General features: G+C 38.3%; 2 protein-coding genes across 6 annotated transcripts in view; both read right to left on the minus strand.

The window, feature by feature from the left end:
* Positions 1 to 10,825, minus strand: part of LOC121872637 (tetraspanin-33-like) — a 38,748-nt gene extending 27,923 nt beyond the window's left edge. For 3 of the 4 annotated variants that reach the window (XM_042375556.1, XM_042375555.1, XM_042375554.1), the window contains exon 1: positions 10,623 to 10,825. In XM_042375556.1, coding sequence (XP_042231490.1) covers positions 10,623 to 10,700 — 78 coding nt within the window. In that variant the 5' untranslated portion in view covers positions 10,701 to 10,825. The remainder of the gene's footprint in view (positions 1 to 10,622) is intronic. The other variant, XM_042375557.1, reaches the window with a different exon arrangement.
* Positions 10,826 to 16,239: 5,414 nt separating this feature from the next.
* LOC121872638 overlaps positions 16,240 to 22,522 on the minus strand; it is a 70,583-nt gene continuing 64,300 nt past the window's right edge. For both annotated transcript variants that reach the window (XM_042375560.1, XM_042375558.1), the window contains exon 3: positions 16,240 to 20,770. In XM_042375560.1, the coding sequence (XP_042231494.1) occupies positions 20,323 to 20,770 (448 nt within the window). In that variant the 3' untranslated portion in view covers positions 16,240 to 20,322. The remainder of the gene's footprint in view (positions 20,771 to 22,522) is intronic.

Consider the following 22,522-nt stretch of genomic DNA (forward strand, 5'->3'; position numbering starts at 1 on the left):
TATCCTTGTGTACGTGTTTGGTTTACATGGTATGCCTCGTATCCAGTCTGCCTTTCTGTTGTACAGTATTTTGTAGTCAGTAGTGCACTCCATTATACTGTAATACTGTACAAGTACTGTATTTATTATCACCCAATACAGTATATATAAAATAAAATTATATCAGCGTGTTTACCATAGTTTATTCAAATTTACTTATATTCGTACCACAAATACTGTAATGTGAAGAAAGGCCTCAATTTGTCAGAGAACACGCTGCGTACTTAAAATAAAAAATATGGGGAGGAGGCCACCCTTAATTAAAGCTACACATGTCCTGGTAAATGGTCTTGAGAGCTGGTGGATTTTTCCATCAATTAGTGCTGTAAGCCAAATGCCGATTTTGGTAAGTTTCATATTATATATATATATATATATATATATATATATATATATATATATATAGTGACCCTCGTTTAACGAACACCTCGGTTAACGTAATTTCGATTAACGAACTGCCTTCCATAAGGATCTTCAATTCGGTTAACGAAAAAAAATTCGCTTAACGAACTTCTTACGAACCGACCTCAACATGTTTTCGCTTGCACTGACCGGGCAACCAGCTTTAGTATCAGTCCGCCAATACATTAATCGGTTCTAGGGCTTAAATTCCTTACTATTTTTGTAAATATCAAGAAGTTTATACTATTCAATAATTTTAAAAGTTTAATATTCAATTTTTTAGTCATTTTAACAATTATTGAACAAAATTGAAGGTAAAGTGACTAGTTTAATGCGCGGCATCCAGCCTCTTAACACAGCAAACAGGCGTCAGTCTCTCTCTGTTTTCACTGGAGGTAACATCTTGCTTGAGACTCTCTTCAACTAAACGCTTTTTTTCTGTGTTTCCAAGCAAATTATTGGTCATTTTGAAATATATTTTATATATTGACAATATATAATGCAGTGCAGCGTTGATTTAAAGAAAATAATCTTGAATTAAACCAGAGAGCTAAAATTTTATGGGTGAAATGGCACCATGGGGTGACTTCTCTTCCACCCCAATGCCTTCTCTTCTTCCTTCTCCTCCACCCCCATTCTAAATCCCATCATCATCATCATCATCCAGGAGCCTTCTACATACACACCTCAAAGTAAGTGAACTTTTCTACCATTTTTGTTGAATTTAGGAAATTTTCGGTGAGCTGGAACCAATTACCCAAAAACCCATTGAAACAATGGTTTCGGTTAACGAACGTTTCGGTTAACGAACGACCTTCTGGAACGGATTGAGTTCGTTAACGAGGGCACTAAAAGCAATCCAAGACTATGTTATATTTCACACAAAGCCTGTTCATCGAGCTGATGGCACCGTGAACCTCCCATTGGGGATTGCCTGTGCCACTATGTGGTGGGAGTAGCAAACTTCTACTGCACAAATACTGTAGTTGTTTTCTAAGTACCGCTAAACAGCGCTAAAGATAGCAGGAGTTCATCATATAAAATGGTCTTATGGCTGAATAACCTCAATAAATTTATGAAGATTAATTTCAATATTTACATTTATATACATTTTGATCATTAAAATAAAATAATCTAATCTAATCTAATCAATGCGGTTTGAAGGAGGATTTATTAACCAAGGATAGTGATCGGTGGCTTTTCCTTGCCGTGCTGTTTGTAAACAAACATGTTGAGGAAATGGAAGTCTCAACCCCACAAAAGAAAAGGAAGCAGACCAGACTTTATTATTGGTGGATGTCATTGAAGAGAAAAAGTTAATATTGAATGGCTGCTTGAAGGCTTTCCTGAACAATAAAGGCAAAAAGAGGGGGTTATTTTTCGTTATCAACCCATGACCTTTTTACAATATTTTTTCTTACCATTTAGTAGATCTCATCGAGTAACGAAATAATATACAGTACTTGAAGTAAACGGCCCATTCCTAAATAAATGCGATATTCGCGATTTATTACTTGTAAAAATCACAAATTTTTCCAAGTCCCAATTTGATGTTATGGTGACTCACAGCGTCGTTCTCATTTTGTTAACCACCCATCACCGTTTTTTAGGTTAGGTTACCTGACCTAACAGGCCACGTCCTAACCTCCTAACCTAACTAAAAAAGGTGATTTTCCCCAAAGATAAAAGTCAAAATCCTCTAAAACAGCAAGAAAACTTGCGAACAAATTTATTTTTCATGTGAAAAAAGGTGATGGGTGGTTAACAAAAAATAACCAAAGAAGGCATGGCTGGAAATCATCATGAGAGTCAATGCTGCATTTCCTGGTGTGGTGAGGCCAGTGGCAGAGTGTGAGACACGCTGATTGTCAGTAATGTCCAAGTCAAGAAAGATCTCTGCTATAAAGAGGGAATACACACAATATATTCACACTACGTATATTATATACGCTGATGTTGTAGTTGGTTCGCCATGGTATCAACTAACAGACAACTATTACGGGACTTAAAAGTGCTCCCGAGGTCTTTTAACTTCACAGAACTATTAAGGCCCTTAAAAGTTTTTTGTATGTACTATTAGTGCTTAACAGGAAAATGTCAGCCTTAACAACTGTTTGCTAGCACAAGTTTTGTGTATACTGGCCCAGGTGTTTTGCTAAAAAATAAAATATATACCCTGTATGTCTAGGATTATACCTAGTATTTCTCAAAAGCAAGGGTCGGATTATGCATGAGGTACTGTACAGGTATACCACGAAAACCGACGCCCTATAACGGCTGAATCACATAACCGACAATCACATATATGTGTGAAATACCCCGCAAGTTTAGTCGATACCCCGGAGATCCGATGATCAGGAGAGGAGCAGCAGAACTGTTTTGAATTTGGTGGGTGCATGATGTGAATTATTGTCACAAGAGGGCTCTGTGTGCAGCCTCTGGACTCAGCCTCTTGACTCATTTCTGCCTCTTTACACTTGTTTACACTTACCATGTGTCTCTGACTTTGTGTTTTTCAGTTATTTCAGACTTCGTGTGTTATGCAATCATGCCTAAACTCCTCAATGATATTTACTCTTGTGTTGCCCCTCATAGGGGCAACTTGATGTGATGTAATAAGGCATAATAAGAGTGGTGATGGACAAGCAAAGATTGGTAGACTTTCTCTACCATCCTCAACACAGGTAAATAATACAGGTAGTCTCAATTTATGCTTTACATTTCTTTTTTAATGTTTATTATGGTTACTTTATATGTCTACTTTATTTTCTTACTTGACAGTGTACACTAGATATATCAAGGGTAGATGCGAGTTTTTGGAGAGCAGCCAGTCCCTAATCCTTGAATTTGCTAAATTTTTATGGGATTAATTGCTTCGATAACCATTGCTTCACTACCCAACAACTTTTCACGGTCACTATATGCATCAGTTAATGGGGTATGCCTGTACAGCATATGAAAAAATCAGACTTTTTTACAAAAAAATCAAGGGTCGGATTATACAGTAGATAGGCTTATACTGTACACAAGTACTGTACTATGTAGGCAGCTATCGAGCAGGGAGGTACTACCAACTGGGAAGATATTGGAAGCATAATGTGTTGTCTAATGGTAGACCCTGCTGCCATATGGCATCATGAATATTGTGACCAAGTCCCAGTTTGCTGATCTGTCTTTCTGCCTCATTTACATACAATTGCAGGGTCTCAATTGTTTCTCTTACTATTGACAAGACAACATACCGTACATATAGCGTTTCTAACTATTGATTATTATTATTTTTTCTTTATTATCATTATTACAGTGTTGTTATTATTATTTTTGTTGTTATTATTATTTTATTTTACTTTTTATTATAAATTTTATTTACTATGAATTACAATTATTATTATTAAATTTTCGCCCCCCAGGCCCCGATGTGGGTCAGTGACCTGTGCCCAGGTGGGCTAATCCCCTTAAAAAAAAAAAAAAAAAAAAAACCTAGGCTTAGCATACTGGGATCAATCAATCAAAAGTGCCATCCTCATATCTAAGGAATGGCGACCATACTCCTCCACGTTTTCAGGCTGTTTTTACCAATCTTCTGAGAGTTTGCATTTGTCTGGGAACCCAGGTTTTAATTTCATTCATCCTTCCTAGTCTCTGCCTTCTTCTGGAACTCCTACCCTCAACTTTCCCAATTAATATTTCTGCCATTGTCCTCTCATCCTTAACTATATGACCAAAGTATAAAATTTTCCTTATTTATAAATAAACATATTTCTTTTGAAATTTCTGTAAATCTTAGTTCAGTACAGGTACTTCTTTATTTGTATTCCTGTCAATGTGCCTTATATTCAACATTATCCTAAAACACCACATTTCAAAGGCCTCTCCTCTTTTTGGTGTCTGCCGAAAGTGTACATGCTTCTAACCCATACGTAAGGGATACTGACATGTTATTGTTTGATTAGGAACTTTAGGTTATGTTGATATGGGATATTTTCGTATGTTTCATATGCACAAGAATGGAATGCAAGAAACACGAAACATCCAATGATGATGGCCACCAGCCCCCACAGCTAACTTCCACCTAAACTTTCCAAACTTTTAAAAATGTTAAGAATTGCTTTAGACATTATGGATTGCTCCTCATCTGAACACCGAAAACCCCATCACATACTAAACACTGAAAGGCTATTCTTTGTAGGGCCAAGCGGAATTTTATAAAAAGAAAGACCGCAGTCCTGACTAACTCATCCTCAAGTAAATACTTCTGGTCCTTAACCAAAAACATCTGTAATACCGGTATACAGAAAATCATTGCCATTTCTATAGCAAATAGGAAATAGTATATAGTATACAGTGTACAGTATAGAACTACAGTACTAAGTTTGTACTGGTACTCACCGATGGGCGGAGGTGGTAGAGCGAGTGTGTGGTGGGTAGTTGAGCGAAGGCGGAGGATGGCGGGAGGGGAGGAGTGTGGCGAGTCACTGAGACTCTGCGGCTGCCTCCTCCTCCTCCTGCTCTGACTGGGGCTCCTCCGCCGCTGCTTGCTCCTCCTCCATTGTTGTTTGCTCCTATTCGGCAGCCGGCTGTTGTGAAGAAGCTGCTTCTGCCATCCCACGACGAAAAAATGAATTCAGTGTTGACTGCTCGGTGCTACTCATCTTCTTCTCCTTATATATATATCGGTGTAACAACCAAGACTGTCCTCAATAATGCGTTGAATCTTTGAGCTACGTTCTCTGTTTGGGTCATCATCTAGAAGGATCTGCATTGCTTGCTGGAACATGTTTAACGATTCTGCCATCATCTTGGAAGTTAGCGTTCATTGAGGTTCTTCGTCGCCGTCGTCTTCAACGGGACTGTGTTCTGTTAGCTATTGCAGATCTTCGTTGGTGAGCTCTTCTGCATGGGATGCCAGGACGTCCTCAATATACTGATTCCAGCTCATCAAAGCCTGCCTGTCTAGCCAAGCTGAGGATATCCCTATTCACAGCTGGGACTAAATCTGTGAATCCAGTAAAACTGTTGATGCATTCGAGCCACAGTTTACGCCACACACCATTCAGGCAACTTTCTGAAACCTCTTCCCATACCTTGTCACTGTTGTTAATTGCATGAAGAATGTTAAAGCCGCGCCAACATTCTCGGATTGCTGGTTTATTTTCTCCGTCTGTAGCCTTGAGCAGCTGGGCCATTGTAAGGTGTAAATAATAAGCCTTGAATGCGCCGATGACGACTTGGTCCATAGGCTGCATCAGTGCTGTTGTGTTGGGAGGCAGGTATACAACTTTTACACTGTCATGCAAGTCGACGAGATTGGGAGGATGAGCTGGAGCATTGTCAAGGATCAGAAGAATTTTGAAGTTAAGGTTCTCCTTTCACAGTATTCCTTCAGTGCAGGGACGGCATACATGTTCAGCCACTGGATAAATATGGCGCCGATTATCCATGCCTTCTTATTTGCCTTGTAGATGACAGGAAGGCAACCTTTCAGGGCCGGTGGGTTGGCAGCACGAAAAATCAGCATTCACAGGCAGCGTTCATGCCAAGCAGCAGCATCAAGCGGTCTTTTGCCGCTTTAAAACCTGGAGCTCTTTTCTCCTCCTTTGAGATATAGGTCCTCTCAGGTATCCTCTTCCAAAACAGACCAGTCTCATCCACATTGAAGACTTGCTTCACTGAGTAGCCTCCTTGCTGGATAATCCGTTTGAATTCTGGCGGGAATGTCTCGGCAGGAACCGTATCTGAACTGGCAGCTACACTAGTCATCTTTATGTTTTGGAAGTTATACCAACGCTTAAATCGTTGAAACCAGCCTCGGCTGGCTGTAAAGGTCTCTTCCTTCTATCCTTCACCCCCTGTTTCCTTCATGTCGTCAAACAAGGATCTGGCCTTATGCTGGATAACCATAAGGCTCACAGGGGCATTGTGTTGATTCTGGTCCTCCACCCACATTGCCAGCATCTTTTCCACCTTCTCTATCACAGTGCTTCTAGTACGAGTTGTCTTTGTCACACTCAGAGAAGAACCACTTCCAGCACTAACCTTAATCTTGTCAGCGTTGGTCCGGTTAATACGCACCGTTGTGGGGGTTAGACCAAGCACATGGGAATATCCACAGCACGTTCCCCTTTTTCAAATTGGGTTAATACATCCATTTTCGTAGCAAGGGTAATGGTCTTACATTGCCTCTTCACTGCACTAGCATCAGTAACACTTGATGGGTACTTGGAAGCCATTTCGAATGGTTAGAGTACAGTTTTAGAGCAAAAGCACTTACGCACACACGAATAATGTGAAGTCGTAACAGAGACTGGCTTGGCGTCGCTTGGGGACGCTGTGACGTTCTGCGAGTGAGGGCAGCGCACCGAGCCAAGAGAGCGTAGTGCAGCCAGACAAGAGTGGGTGATGCGCCGTAGAAAGTAGTCCGTGACGACGCAAAACGACGTACAGTAGTATCAGATCACCGGGACGTTAAATGAATTTTTGGTCTCTAAAGTTCAGCGACGTAGTACCAAAACAACATTAAGCGAGGACTTACTGTACGTATATACATTCCTGAACCCTTGAAGCCTCTTGGAAACATGTTTCTTTCAGAAAAATTGCATAAATGAGGAAAGCCTAAGTAATTAGATCACTAAATCTCCACCCGCCATTTATTGTCCCACTGTGAGCTGTCTGGAGCCGTGAATCAGCATGGGTTAGGGCCCCCCGAAGGGGTTAGGTTAAGCTAGGTTAATTTAGTAAAAGTTAGGGGTCTAGAGGTTTGATTTCTGATGTATTTTGTTCTGATCTCACCTTCGTTTTTTATGGAAAATTGCTGTTTTTGATCAAGGGTGACCTCCATCTTTTTTTTTTTTTTAACAATGCATTTCCCATAGAAACGAAGGTCAGATCTTAACAAAACACATCAAAATACACCAGAAATTAAGCCTCTTATGAAAAAATTTGAAGGTGTGGTAAAACGAATAATTACCGAAGTGTCTTAGAATTGTCAAAATTACCAATTACAACAATAAAATTCATGAGATTTGTTTAGTGGCAACAAGTAAAATACAGTAATACCATTCATGTTTAGTATGTGATGGTGTTGTTTTTGGCGTTCAGTTGAGGAGTGATCCATAAACTCAAAAGCAATTCTTAATATTTTTACAAGTTAGGAAATATTAGCTAAGGTTTTTAAAAGTTTGGTGTTATTTTTAGTATTATCCCACAATTTACTTCTCCCTCAAAGCGCAGTCCACTTTGAACAACTAATATTGTAGGCTATTTTATTGGTTAGAATACTCGAAAAATATAAATTTCCCACAGAAATGTTATAGAAAAAATTACGCACTGTATTGATAAATTTGTATTAGTGCACACAACTCTGTTAGAAAGTCAAAACTATGATTTTCTAATGTATTTTTGTGTATTTTGATTGGTTTTGACCTTGATTTCCGTCGGAAATTGCCTGTTTTTAGTTACCGGGTGTTTTGGGTGGGTCATTTTCCGACAAAAATTATGGCCAAGCTAATACAAAATACGCAAAAAAAATAAAAAATAAATAAACCGAACCTTTTTTGGGATGACCTAACTAAGCCGACCTAACTCTCACCATAAGATGGATTTACTTATTTCTTACCTTATTGGCCTGGTTCTGGTTCCTTTGTAATCATTGACTATGTACGAATACCAACGTCTCTTCTTTGTTTTGGGAATAAGGAACGAGTTAGTACAATGCCAACTACTGTATATTGTTCTTGACGATATTTACACTCGTTATTACACTTAAGACATTTTACTGATGTCGGGAGAACACCATGAGATCCAAAAAATGCTGTAGCTTGTTCATTTTTTTTCCCAAAATGTGCAATCAACTCCATATAATTGAAGTGACACCCATCAGACTTCCATGGCCAGAAATGAATTTGAATTTCAAAATATGAGACCCAAAATCACAATCGAATCTGAGTGGGCAAAAAATACCATGAATTAAACCACAATTCATTTTAATTGGTGGCAAAAAAATATACAAATAAAAAATAAATAAAACGCTTTTGATTGGCCGCATAACGTATACGGGAAAGCATGCACATGATAATTTATGAATGAAACACGCCGAGTGGGAGGTCAGGAAGGTGATAATGGCGGAAGATTAATGGAAGAAAATAGTGAAATATCTGGCATGCGCTATCTCCGTTATTATACGTTTGCAACAATAATGTAATAATGTTCTCGATTTTTTCTATAATCTTGCGCCATTTATCGTGGACTTCACCTTTCACAGTGCGTGTTCCTGGCCCAATCAAATTCGAGTTTTATTTTGGGTCTCTTATATTTTGAAATTCAAGTTCAGTTCCGACCATGGTAGAGGTGTACAAGTGGGTAAGTGGGATTAACAAGGGTAAAATGGAAGATGTTCTGAAGCTCAGTAATAACGAAATAACTAGAACAAATGGCTTTAAATTAGATAAATTCCGATTCAGAAAGGATATAGGCAAGCACAGGCTGTGCTATAGTAGGATCGGGGACGCTAGGGAGCTTCAAGACGAAGTTGGATAGGCACATGGAAGTGCTGGGATGGGTGTGAAAGGGATCTGCCCTGTATGGGCCAGTCGGCCTCCTGCAGTATCCCACTTTCTTATGTTCTTATGTTAAGTCTGCGATGGGTGTCACTTAAAGTATATGGAGCTGATTGCGAGTTTTTGGAAAAAAAAAACGTAGAAACTATAGCATTTTTTCGATCGCATGGTGTTCTTCCAACCTCAGCAAAGTGTACTAAGAGCAAGACTGAATGTAAATATCGCAAAGACCAACATATGTGGCGTTGTGTAAGAATCCCAGAATGCAAAGACGAACAAGAACCAGGCCAATAAGGTAAGAAATAGGTGATTCCATCATATGGTGAGAGTCAGTTAAGTTAGGTTAGGTTAGGTTAGGTTAGGTTAGGTTAGGTTAGGTTAGGTCAGGTCAGGTCAGGTTTGGTTTGGGTTTTTCTAGTGTTTTTTGGTGTATTTTGCCATGATTTTTTTCGGAAAACGTCCAACCAAAAAAAAAAAAAATAAAAAAAAAAAACCGGCTAACTTCCGCCAGAAATGAAGGTCATATTCGGTGTAAACACACACAAATACACTAGAAAAATATACAGGTATTTTTAACTTTCTAACAGATGGGGAGGTGGAAGTGCAAATTTACCAAAAGGAAATTTAAAAAGCCACAATTTCACTGTTTTATCATGGACATTGTCGTAGTGATGGCAAATGTGTTAAAAAGTGTTTATTCAAAAGTTCAACTTAAGAAACTAACCTTACCTAATCTAGCATAACACCTGCCATACGGTCCGACTAATTACCCAAATGTAGCCGCAATGAAGTCAAATAATGGTCCTACATGAATAAATCGGACTGCTAATCACTTCTCGACTAATATTTGGTGTCACAAAGTCACAAAAAATTGGTAAACTTAATTTAATCTGAGTTGTGTTGTGTTAGGTTAGGTTAGGTTAGGTTAGATTAGGTTAGGTACATGCACTTGATCTATTAACTCAAATTAAATTACGTTTTCCAATTTTTTTTTTACTTTGTGACACCAAATACTAGTCGAGGTTAGGTTAGGTACATGCACTCGATCTATTAACTCAAATTAAATTACGTTTTCCAATTTTTTTTTACTTTGTGACACCAAATACTAGTCGAGAAGTGATTGGTAACCCGATTTATTCATGTAGAACCATTATTTGACGTCATTGCGGCTACATTTGGGTAATTAGTAGGTGTTGGCAAATTTTAAATATTAACCCCAATTACGAAAATATATTCAATAAAATCTTAATATACGTTCACTCAAGTTCATCAGGTACACAATGGTAAACAGCAAGTTTTTTGTTTCATTTTTTAACATTTACGACCAATTCTGATATATAAAGCAAAGAAAACTTGGTGAAAAGATCAAATACTTTTCACCATCACAGATAAAATAATGTGTTAAAATGCACCCAAAACAATACTGTACACATCTTGCTTGTGGTTTTCATACAATTTACCCATCATTTTAGTCACGTAAACAACAAACTCTTCAACATATGATTTATAAACGTATTTCACACAAAAAGCAAAATGAATTAGCAAAAACAGGATTAGTTTATCAAGGTCTAGTCTGTCATGTATTTCCTTCCCACGCCCCTGACTGATTTCATCACTATTACTCACCCAAAAGATAAAATTGAAGAAAAACAAAGTCCATTTTATACATGGACTTATGTACGAATAATCTGTTCGTCTTGCCATAATTATATTTCCGCACAGAACAAAATAACACAAACAAAATTGCGTTTCTTAGTCTGACAACAGCAGGGACCAGGAAGTACGCCCTCACTACTGTCCCTCTACTGGCTACTGACTAGTGACAAGGACTTTCTCTCAGTGTTGCCAACTCGGATTTTCAAATGTCGCTAGGCTGGTACCTAAAAGTAGCTAAATGTCGCTAAATCTTCCATGGAAAGTCGCTAGCTATTTTATTCCCAAGTTTCTTGAATGGTAAAATTGTCTGTCTTTCTGCACTAAACGGCTATTCTGCTTTCTTGTGTTTTTTTTAGTGTTTTTGTGTTTTTCAATGTCGCACAACTTAGCAGACAAAGTACACTTGCAAAATTTACAAAATCCTTTTTTATTATCTCCTGGCACCTCCAGAAGCCAATTTTTGTATCTGTCATCTCTGAGCCATTCCTTCCTGAATCGCTGCGAATACTGTGGCTTACCCATTTTCTATTGGGACTATGAAGGGTTCAAATTAATAAACAGCATGCAAACAAGCGGAAACTTTCCATGATGGTTTTTGGCACAGCGGGTGAACAGTGTCGACCTGCGGGGCAACTGTATGGAGTCTATGGGTCACCCATGGTGGACGCGGATGAGAAGTTTGGAACCACGCAGACTTGATAGAATTAATTCTATAAGATGTTTTGCTAATATTCTTTAAAATTTAGCGTATTAATGAAATTCATATTGCATATCTGACAAAAAGGTAAGTTACCCAGGTGCTACAAAGGCGAAGGTAATAGACAAATAAATGACGACACGGCAACATTAGCCATGGACGGGCTGACATCAAGTGATCAGGAAATAGACGTGTCCCTCCTGTACCACGACCCGCTCAAATGTATTAAACTTTTCTTATTATTTATTGTCCCTGTAACCCCGTTGCTATATATTATGGCTCGAAATTAGGAAAATTAAGTATTCATGGACAGTCCAAAAACTCCAAAAGTATCCAGAAAGTCGCTAGATTTCTGTGGATATCTCTAGATTTTTCGACAAGTCGCAAATCGCTCTAAAATGTCGCTAGAAAAAAACCAAAAGCTCTAGCTCTAGCTACATAGTCGCTAAGTTGGCAACTCTGCTTTCTCTGAGAATGAGAAACACCCACAGGCCCAAGGAAAATATATGTAAGGAAGTGCGTCTCTCATACTTTACTGTGAGAGCTCTGATTGGCCCGCCATCTAGTGGCCAAACCTCTCTAAGAAAGAGAATGATTTTATCTTTTAATGGTAAACTATGATATAAAATAAATATTTAGCGAAACCCACAATATATTTCTGATTCAAAAATTTCCTTTAAATTTATTTCTTGTACATTAATTATTATTGTACACAAGAGCATAGATCCTGGGGCAACTGTACATGAAAAATATAAGCATACTCATGACAACCAGAAGCAGCAACAATTAAAGCTTATACTACAGACGGGCAAGGAGTGACCTAATTGAGGTGTATAAGCATCTCAAGGGGCACTACTCAGTCGAGTGTCCTTCCTTGGAGATGGCTGACGCTCGCCCCACAAGAGGTCACAGCTCAAGATTGAAGAAGCCGCAAGTCCAGAAAACTGCGAGGGCAAACTTTTTCGGAGTGAGAGTTGTGAACTCTTGGAACAATCTACCAGAGAGTGTTGTGACGGCACCAACACTGGAACGGGTTCAGGTACATTCAGGAGCCGGTGCATGCCCAGTACTTGCCAACAGTGCGTAACAGAGACGTAACCGATCGCCCAATCGGCTAACGAACCGATCAGTGGTGAAGAGGATAAAGGCAAGAAGTTTAATGGCTATGAGTAATTCATTCAAGATGACTTAAATATTGACTTCACAAGAAATGAGTATGCCAATATGAGTATTTGTGACTAATTTAATTGATGCATTTCATGTTTAAAAACTGATTAAATTATAGGGGTTAACCTTAACAATTACTGTAAACCCATAGTACTAATTTTCATAAGCCAATGTGTACCGTAACTGATACCGATAAATATATCCGTAAAAATCTTTACAATATAGCCCTGGTGTAATGGCCACGGTCATACACGTCAGTTAACACCAAAATCAGACGATTCATATTACGCTCAATAGCCCACAAAGCAAGGTCCGACTAATTACCCAAATGTAGCCGCAATGAAGTCAAATAATGGTCCTACATGAATAAATCGGACTGCCAATCACTTCTCGACCGGTATTTGGTGTCACTTTCTTTGTAAGTGCTGGGAGATCAGGAAGTTTGGAAACATTTTCATAAAATACCTTGAAAAGAATCCACAGGCTCGGATGCAGTTGAAAACAAAGAAGACTTATATCTTACCAATGTTACCCATGGCCTGTTTGGATCATCCTCACACTCAATGTTCTCCATCAGCTGCATGGGAGTCGACAGCAGCCTGGTTCCACTCATAGTAACTAACACTTTTGCCCCAGGTGGAACAGTTTCTCCTGTAAGAGCGCAATTTCCTTACTTCATATTATTTCAGACTTAGTCCTTTTATGTTATTATTCTTCAGTACTATTATATTCTTGCTTATGTTCTTACAGAAGTAACTCTTATATTTCTATGCTTATATTTTCCAAATCACTGTTCTTTTCTTTTCATATATATTCTATTTTCTGAATTTCAATGTCCTTACTTTGCTGAAGTATACTCTGTTTTATTATATTCTAAACCATGGATTAGTCTGGGGAACTATGTCATTCATAGTACAACACTTATTATACTTACAACTGTAGCCTGCCACCACCCAGACTTTTATTAGAATATAACATATCTCAAGGAATGGTTAGGTAGCTTGTTAGCGAGTTTAGGCACGTGAGTTACTAATATTATTTTCTGAGAACCAATGTGTGAAAGGAATAGAGTGGTGATACTCGTAATTTACTAATTTAATATTTATTAACACAGGGAGTGAATAAGATGTTAATTAAGTTCACTCAGACAAGACTCTCCCTGCTCCAGTGACTGAACACTATGATTAGTGCCCACTTCCTCATCCTGATCCTGGAATCCACTAAAATCAGGCTGACTAGGTAGAGGTTCTTGCAACCTTCCTACTGCCTCATTATCCTGGATGTCCAATAACCTACTTTTCTTAGCAGAAGAAGGTTGGTCTAACTGGGGATTAAGTCTCTTACCTATCACCCATAAGTCTAAACTTTCTGCCAACTTGGGATCTTTCCAGTGTTTTACATTTAGAAATTTTGGCTCTTTAAAATTTTGATCATAACAAACTGCACAATCCAATGGTGAAAACAGGTTGTCTGAAACACAGTTGCGATGATTTATGCAAACCAAATGAGGATCTAACTTGTTAATCCAAGTGGCCCTACATCCTTGATAATTAGATGTAGTATGGTCCCCTTAGGTCATATGTAAAACTACTACTACTGAATTCACATCCTCTAATGTATGTAGTATATGAGCCAAGATATCCAGTCCTTGTAGCTCCTCACTCAACACTAGCTCCCCAGGGACAGTTCCATGGTTTCCTCCGTCATCTAGCAGCCCAGACAACTGTCTTTCATCCTCCTGTTGCATATCACTCATCTAAACTAGGAGGAACACCATGAGTCACGTTGTACCATCATAATAATACAAGGGAGATTACATTTTCTCCCAAACATAATCAGTATGACTCATAACTGTGATATTTTAGTAAATTATTTAATTTAATATCTCATATTGTTCTATGAGTCACCAGTGAGACAGTCGTAAACAAATAACTCCCTATATCATACACCTCTCCCTTCTCTTATCTCAAATGTCCCTCAGCACATTGAACTCTCTTTCTTAATCAAGCTAACTTCATTTCAGAGCACTCATATTTTGAGGGATCACCCAGTTCTCTATTTGTTGCCAAGCAGGTTACACAGACATCACCGCTTCAACTAATCATGCTTGAGTGATGATGCCTGAGTAAGCATCAAGTCACCCAGAAGGTTGACAGTGCTGAGGTGCTACCATAGAGCTCCATTGGTTAACATCGTTCACCATTACTCTAGCAAGATGTATTGGGCTGAGAATTCCACCACCTGAATGGTTCTCATTTAACCCATACTGATAATACAAAGTTCATCCCAATATAACTCTAGATTGCTAGTCAGCGTCTGGAAGGATCACTAAGACTAGCAGCCTCACTAAAGTTCGCCTGGAAAGGATGAACCCGCTACTGAGGGCATGAATAAAATATAGTTATGAAGAAAAATACTTAACTCTGGCCTGCATGCTGAGAGTACCCAGTAATCATAAAACCCAGGGCGAAAGCCCGAAAAGTTTCGTGAACGAACATGAGAAGAGGGAGAGGGATGGCCACATTTACCATGGTACTTATTTCAACACTTGCACATTAATAATTGGGGCAAAAAAAAAAATATATATATATATATATATATACCCTGTATATTTTTTTTTTCAGTGAAGACGGGCCCGGAAAGGTGAAAAACAAACATCATTCACTAAGTGACTTGAAAACAGAGAATTACTAGTCACTAAAGTTAGACTGTTTTCCTAGATAAAAGACGAGCTGTGGTCGCCATGCTTGACCAGACCGTCATGGTGGAAGTAGAGGTTTTGAGTGCCTGTGTGTTTGAGACCTGCAGTATTGAAAAAACTTTCTTGGGGTCCTCCTGTAACTCACTAAAAAGATGGTGATATTCACCATAATTTTCTCTACTGCAATCGATTGATTTCAAGTATTCCAGTTCTTTTCCTCCTGATTTTTGCATAAGCACTATCAAGCAAAAGAAAATCTTCGTCAGATGAAGTTAGACTTCTTTACTGTACAAAAGCTGAACCACAACTCGCAGATAAACCTGCGTCTTCTGTGTCCGCTTACCAGTGCCGACTGCTGGTGATGGTAGGTGCTAGAAACCGGCAAGCGGGTAACCTGCTTTTTTTTGTGTACTTACCCTCATGCTTAAACTAAGCATGTATCTGAAACCAGTTAGATGCAGGGAGGATGAGAATGGTGGCAAGTATAATTCCCACTTAGCACCAAGGAGAAAAGATAAGTGCTGTACCAACCCACACATGAAGCCTAGATAGGTGGTGTTATCATTGGTCCTAAGGTTAGGGGACTTTATCAGCAAGTACCACACAGGAAAGGATATGTTGTCTTCATAACAAACAAACAAATATCCTAGACTAAGATGAAAACAGGTTTTGGTGGTTAAATCTATTATGGGTTAACTCACTGGAGTAAATGTCATACTATATGGTCATATATTTATCATAGATTGAGTCTTAAAGGTGAACAATGTTATATTGTAACTAGTCAAATAGCCCCTCCAACCTCACTCACAATATGCAAGTTTTTACTGAACTTTAATCCTTGTTTTTTAGTACACTTAAAAATATGTACTGTATAACCAAGCTACTGCTGCTACATTCAGGGTAACTGCTTGAATTTTATAAAAAAACTAAATACAGGTCCATACACTATTTACAGAACACAGGATATGGTCCAGTAGATGTAGTTATTCTGTAATAAAACGGAAAAATACTGAAACTCTCACTCTGGAAAACAAACACTTTATTTATGCAATTATTTATATATTTCACAATGATTTTGGTACAAATACATGTAATTACCTCTACCTTAATGAATGATCGACAAAATGCCATATGCGGGTGGTATGACTGATTTTGACCTGTCGACTTGTAGCCTCCCCATCGCATAATATAATATTGATTCCCTGTTTAGTAACTGTAGTTATCATTCACCCTCTAAGCATTATTCCCCTGATAGTCTTAGTGTTGACTATAATGTTACCATGTGACTTTATAATTACATGCAGGCCCATGCCGTACTTGTTTGTCTTCCAACATCATCGGTAATTTCACTTACTGTCCTTTTAAGACCAACATATTTTCTCCCACTTGTGACTCACAAGCAGACAGGCCAGAGAAAATTCAGTAGATTACTATGGAGAAGCTTCTAACAGGATGTATCACCGTGCATAAGGATGTTCCAGGTGTAGCAGTCCATAAAATGCTATACCTTGGGCACCTTCAAAGTTATAGGGCTGAGATTGAGAACACATAGCTTGACTGGAACGTCCATATGTACTTGGCCATTTGATATCTATAATTCCTGGCAATATACAATAAAGCCACAAGTATAAGGTGTGCAAAGACTCCTTCCTATCTGTATTTGTATGTGACATAGAGAGATAGTTTTATGTAGATTACTGTCTACATAACCTCTTTCAATAACAAGAGATGTTTTGATGTATGGCAGTCATTAGTTCTGCATAATATTAATATTATACAATATCGTGATGCACAAGATCTTGTACATAAACAATGAAATGAAGAAAAGAGTAATGTACTCATTATATGTATCTGACAGTTTCACTTCATAAAAACAGAATTGAATGTGTGTGCAGATTGATTTGTGGTTTTTTTTTAAGTATTCGCAACTCATTGGGTACCGAGTTTTTTCTTCTTAGCAGTTATAGTAAATTTCTTTGAGTCAGTGTTCTGAAGATACCTAAGTAAGTCTACAATTAACACCTGTGTCTTTGGTGGAGAGATTTATCAGGAACACAAGATAAGCTCTCACAGTAAGACAGGAGTGTTTAAACATACAGTTCTACATTGTAATTATATTAGACCTAATCTTCATACAAATTCACCATGCAGCTTGAGTCCCTCATGAAGGCAGCAAGTTATCATTCATTATCTTTAACAATTTGTGAGCTGATAAACCTCAGGCTCTTCCATCTCATCCAATAACTTCCTCAGGGTTTTAAATCTGAGAAGAATCATCCAATTATATTATAATGAATGTATCTAACAAAGGAAACTAAGTGCTTTACTTCTATATGCTTTTTACAATGATGAATTTATGTAAAATTTACATATGAACCTCTATCAGTAAACTATGTACACATCATTCTCTTTCTTTCTTAGCCTGTAACTACTTTCAGAAACATGGTCCAGTTAAAAAACATAAATAAATAAAACAGGAATAATATACTGTATAACAGCCTAACTTCACATGGTGCCACTACAATGTATTAATGACAACAACATTTCATTGTGTTGTTTATTATATCCCAAGACCTAATTTCAAATATACAGTACATTAAAATACTTAAAAATTCTGAATTGGATAAAAAATGATGAGTCAACTGAACGCAAAAAATTCTAAAAAAAAAATTAATATACAGTAGTACTGTACATATGTGCATATACCAATTGTAGAGTTCACTTGGTACTGTAGAGATATCACGAAATGAAATACTAATACAGTGTACTGTCTATGTAAGTAGTTGGGAGCTGTTGGGTACAGTAACATCACTAAACTTGTGTGTACAATTTTGTTGTGTTAGAAGACCATGAGTGACCGAGATACAGTAGCTGTCTTTTGCTTGTCAGTGTTTAAATTAACTTCCAAACTGATCTATTTCACTAAGTAGCAGTACAAAATATATGGTATATATGCATTGCAATTATGGACTAAAAAAATAAATAAATACATCAAATAATACATCAGTCCGTGAAAGAAATATTGCCGTCAAAGTGTGAAAAAAATACTATTTTTATAATCATACTCTGAGCTATCTGTTGACTGCAAGACCAAAAACCATGGGTCACTTTTACCAATATTTTTAGCATGAATAAATTGAGTTGATAAAATACAACAGGAGCAATAACAGAGTGGAAGATATCTTCTTACCAGGTAATAGCAATCTTTATACAGTGCCATCACTTGTTACCATACGGCAATATCATGTTGAAATATATAAGTCTGCAATTACAAATAAAATGATAATTGATAATCATGGAGATCAATATATAACATTTCTTTAATTTCATGTCTAAACAAATCCAAACTCAAAAATATACGGTAACCATATCACAAGCATGAAATAACTCACATTCATCATACAGGCCAGGGGTTCTTACACCACAAAAAAGACAAGATTTTAACTGTGTACAAGTTCTGAGGCTGTACACCTTTAATATCTGGAACACAATACCTATCAGCTCTGACATGCACATACTATCATATCCATCAAGTTATCCTGTCTTTCCAAATACACTTACCATCACTGATGAAATTTTTACATTCTCCACTAAAAATGTCTGCCAAACATACAAGTTTTGAAAAGAATTTGGATCTTACTATGTAAGGCTAACTTCCTTAGTCTAGTATGGAAATACAATGGAGAGCACCACAGTGTCCTCTCCTGTTCAGAGTATTCATCTGATATTAACACACACAATGTTACAAGTGGTTTTAATATAAAGTCCATCCAACCTTTATTAATTCATCACCTACACCATTGTGTTTAGGTCATCATTCGATGAAGTTATGGTCACCTAACCACTCATTCATAAAAGCGATCATTCAACTGGCCTACTGTGTGCTCATATCTTGTCTTTGCTGAAGGGTGACATTGCTGGTGGTGAAGCAGCTGTGAGGATGTGGCTCTAGCACCATGGCTGTCCCTACCTACCTTAGCCACACCACACTCCTCATTACTTCATTACTGTATTTTTGCAGGCTCAAGTAGCACAACCTTTATATTCAAATCGTACAACAGTGAGGATTATACCCCATCATCATATAGGAACCCACAGTTACCAACTTATAGCCTCTCCAGACATGATATATAAAATTCTACAACCTCAAGCAGTATCCCTTCCCAGTACAGTTTTCTAAAAATTTTTAACACTATCGATTATCCACTTCAGCAATGAGAGAATATTTACATTCACATAAAAATTTGATCAGTTCGTTTAATTGAGGAGACTAAAGAATTAATCCTTCTATAGAAGGAGTTTATTTCTTCTACCAGGGATTCCCTCCCTGGAGAAGCCTCTTCCATCACCCTTCACACTACGTCCAGACACTTGGTAAGTGCTTGGCATGTCCAAGACACTGCTTCAGTGTTTAACAGCCTTAAAACACTATATGGGTGCCTTCTATCCCAGAGCCACTGAAGCAAGTGTATTGTTGGTTCTAAACACTGTGTGAGTGCCGGCACATCCCAGGACACTGGATTAGTGCCTAGAGGCCAAGGCACTACACCCCATGATTGCTTGGTGGATACCACTGGCTATCCACAAGCTCCATGTGAATGCCTAGTCATTCTCTAGATACTTAATGAGTATCTGGTAAGGCCCTAGACACCATAAGGGGCTTCAAGCGCTTTGTGAGCACCTGGTAAGCTCCCCACATTATACGAGTTACTTATGCCAGCTGGTGGAGCAGGCACTCGTATGAGCAAAGAAATAATTATAATCTGGCCAACTAGTAATGTAGTGTGTGTTTCAGTGATCAAAATGAAGGCGATCTAAGCAGAGAGAAATAACCTTTTTTTTTCACCTAGCAAAAAACTATATATGAAATTATTAAGATACATAAAATATATTTTCATCAGTCTTTGGAACACTTTAATAAGAGTCATGGTGGATTGTGCACACAGCAGAAAAGACAAAGCACATGTTAAGTCAAGCAACACCGCACTTGCGCCCTTCTAACCCCAGGATTACGCCGGTACGTGTCCTAGTCTTACTGCCGGGGCGATCAGTCCTTTCGCCATCACCCTATTCACGCCCACTCACAGTAAACACGCCCATACCCACTATTGGATCACGCAGCAATTACATTTGCTTTTCTTCTTAATGACAACATGTTCAACATGGGCAGCGTCTGTGGGGGTGACTGTGGCATGTGTGACCTCAACAGTGCCTGCCGCAGAGTTTTCAGGTGCTGCTGAACCGTTAGCACCTGCCTTCCCCGGGGATGATGGAGTGTTGTCTGTCACTGGTTTTGATGGCACTGCTGCTGGTATTGGCTGTGGTGGTGGCTGCTGCTGCTGCGGTGAGGCATCTTTTGCTGTAACGAGGGGTTCTGCAGCAGCTTCATTTTCAGTCGGGGAGGCTGGGGTGCCATCTATAGAATCTGACACATCTCCTGGACGTTGGCCAGCCTGAAGTGGCCGGCCAGACTTAATTAGCTGCACGATCTCATCAGCTTCACGAGAGATATCGCCATCAGGCCGGAATGGGTTATCACGTCCACTGTCCGTACTGTAAAATAAAAACACATTACAATACAGAACAAGAAATGGATGAATAATACATAATACGTACTGTACAATAAATCTAAATCTTAAAAGACTGTACTTAGGGGGAATAAAGGAATACAAAATAATGAAACAACAGTACAGAAACTTGAAATACACTGTACATTTTTGTACATTTTAATACAAATACAGCACATGTAATAATTCATACACATACCAAGTTGAAGATGAAAGCTAAAATTGTAAGCTTCTTAAAAAGGGGAAAAAGACATTACTTACAGCTAATCAATTTTCCACAGTGTGATTCAAACTACCATCTCAGATAACTTTATTTTGGAAAAAATGATTCAACTGGTACTCTCTCAGAAAATAACAGTGTGGCTAAACTATAAGTGGGATTGTATTAGCCCCTGTCAAACAGGCAGTAATACTTATATAAATGTGGGTTACATATAAGATTTATATAATTACATCACCCACGGTAAATAGCCTATGAGCCATGAGCAATCATCAACCGGACATGTGAAAGTGTATTTCCACTGAGCGCTTACTGTACACCTTGACTGCAGTCATCAATTAAGTAGCAAGCCTCACACCAGTCTGACTCCCATCTCTGATTCACTCAAGATGTGTGTTCTAAGAAGCTAGTTATAAGTAAGCTTCGTCCCTTATTAATGCCCACAGCTCATAGCATTAATTACGGTGATATCCCAGATATTGTGCAATAGTTTATTTTCTTAATAAATGGAGAAATGTCCATTTGGGTTTGAAAACTTAACACATAAACATTTATGAATGTTACTTCCAGTACACCTCTAATCCTGACTCAACAGACTATATCATCAGTGAATCCAACAGGTAAATGGAAGCTATAACAGGGTCCTATAAGCCTGATGGCCCATTAAAGACAGTGTGGATATAACACAGATTGGGATACCGGTAGGTTGGGTTAGGTTAAGTTAATTTGGATTAAGTTAGTTGGGGTTAAGTGAATTTGGGTTATGTTAGGTTTGATAAGATTGGGTTAAACTCATTTGTGTATCATACAGGAGGCAGCAGTTGGTAATCCATTAATCCTTTAACTAGTTGTACACAGTTTGCAGATGTCAAAGTTCAGTAACTACAGGTATTCATATACGGTCAGTCCTCGACTTAGGACGGGGTTAGGGACCGACGACTAGGTCGTAAATCGAATTGGTCGTAAGTTGAAAATGCGAAAATAATACATAGAAAATCTAAAATGGGTGTCTCTTTTTCTTCTCAACACCACGAGAACCCTCACTTTTACGCTTGCCAGCCATTTTAAAGGGAATTACAAAAATTTTTTTTTGTCAGTACACAGTGCGATCACTAACGCCGGGACTCGAAAATACATAATTTTAAAAATATTTTCTGCGACTGCGGCGGTCCTATGTCCGGGTGGTTGTACGTAGAGTAGGTCGTAAGTCGAGCAGTACCTGTGTATACAGTACATCTAATTTTATGTTATTTGCACAAGTACGGTACAGTACCTGCTCCCGGATGTATCAAACATAAAGTGCCGTCAGTTAGAGAGTATAGTACAGTACTGTATGAGTATATCATTCTCAAACAGAAATCATACTGGTATTATATTTGTGTATAAACTTACGGAACAAAAATATTTCTGTACACTCCCTTTTCTTTCCCTCTCACAGAGAATTACAGAAGAGGGTAAAAGTATACAGTATATAAGAGGGGTCCTATAGGCCTGATGGCCCATTAGGTATACTGTAGT

This window comes from Homarus americanus, unplaced genomic scaffold (genome assembly GCF_018991925.1).
Source record: "Homarus americanus isolate GMGI-L3 unplaced genomic scaffold, GMGI_Hamer_2.0 scaffold39155, whole genome shotgun sequence".
In the NCBI taxonomy this organism is placed as follows: domain Eukaryota; kingdom Metazoa; phylum Arthropoda; class Malacostraca; order Decapoda; family Nephropidae; genus Homarus; species Homarus americanus.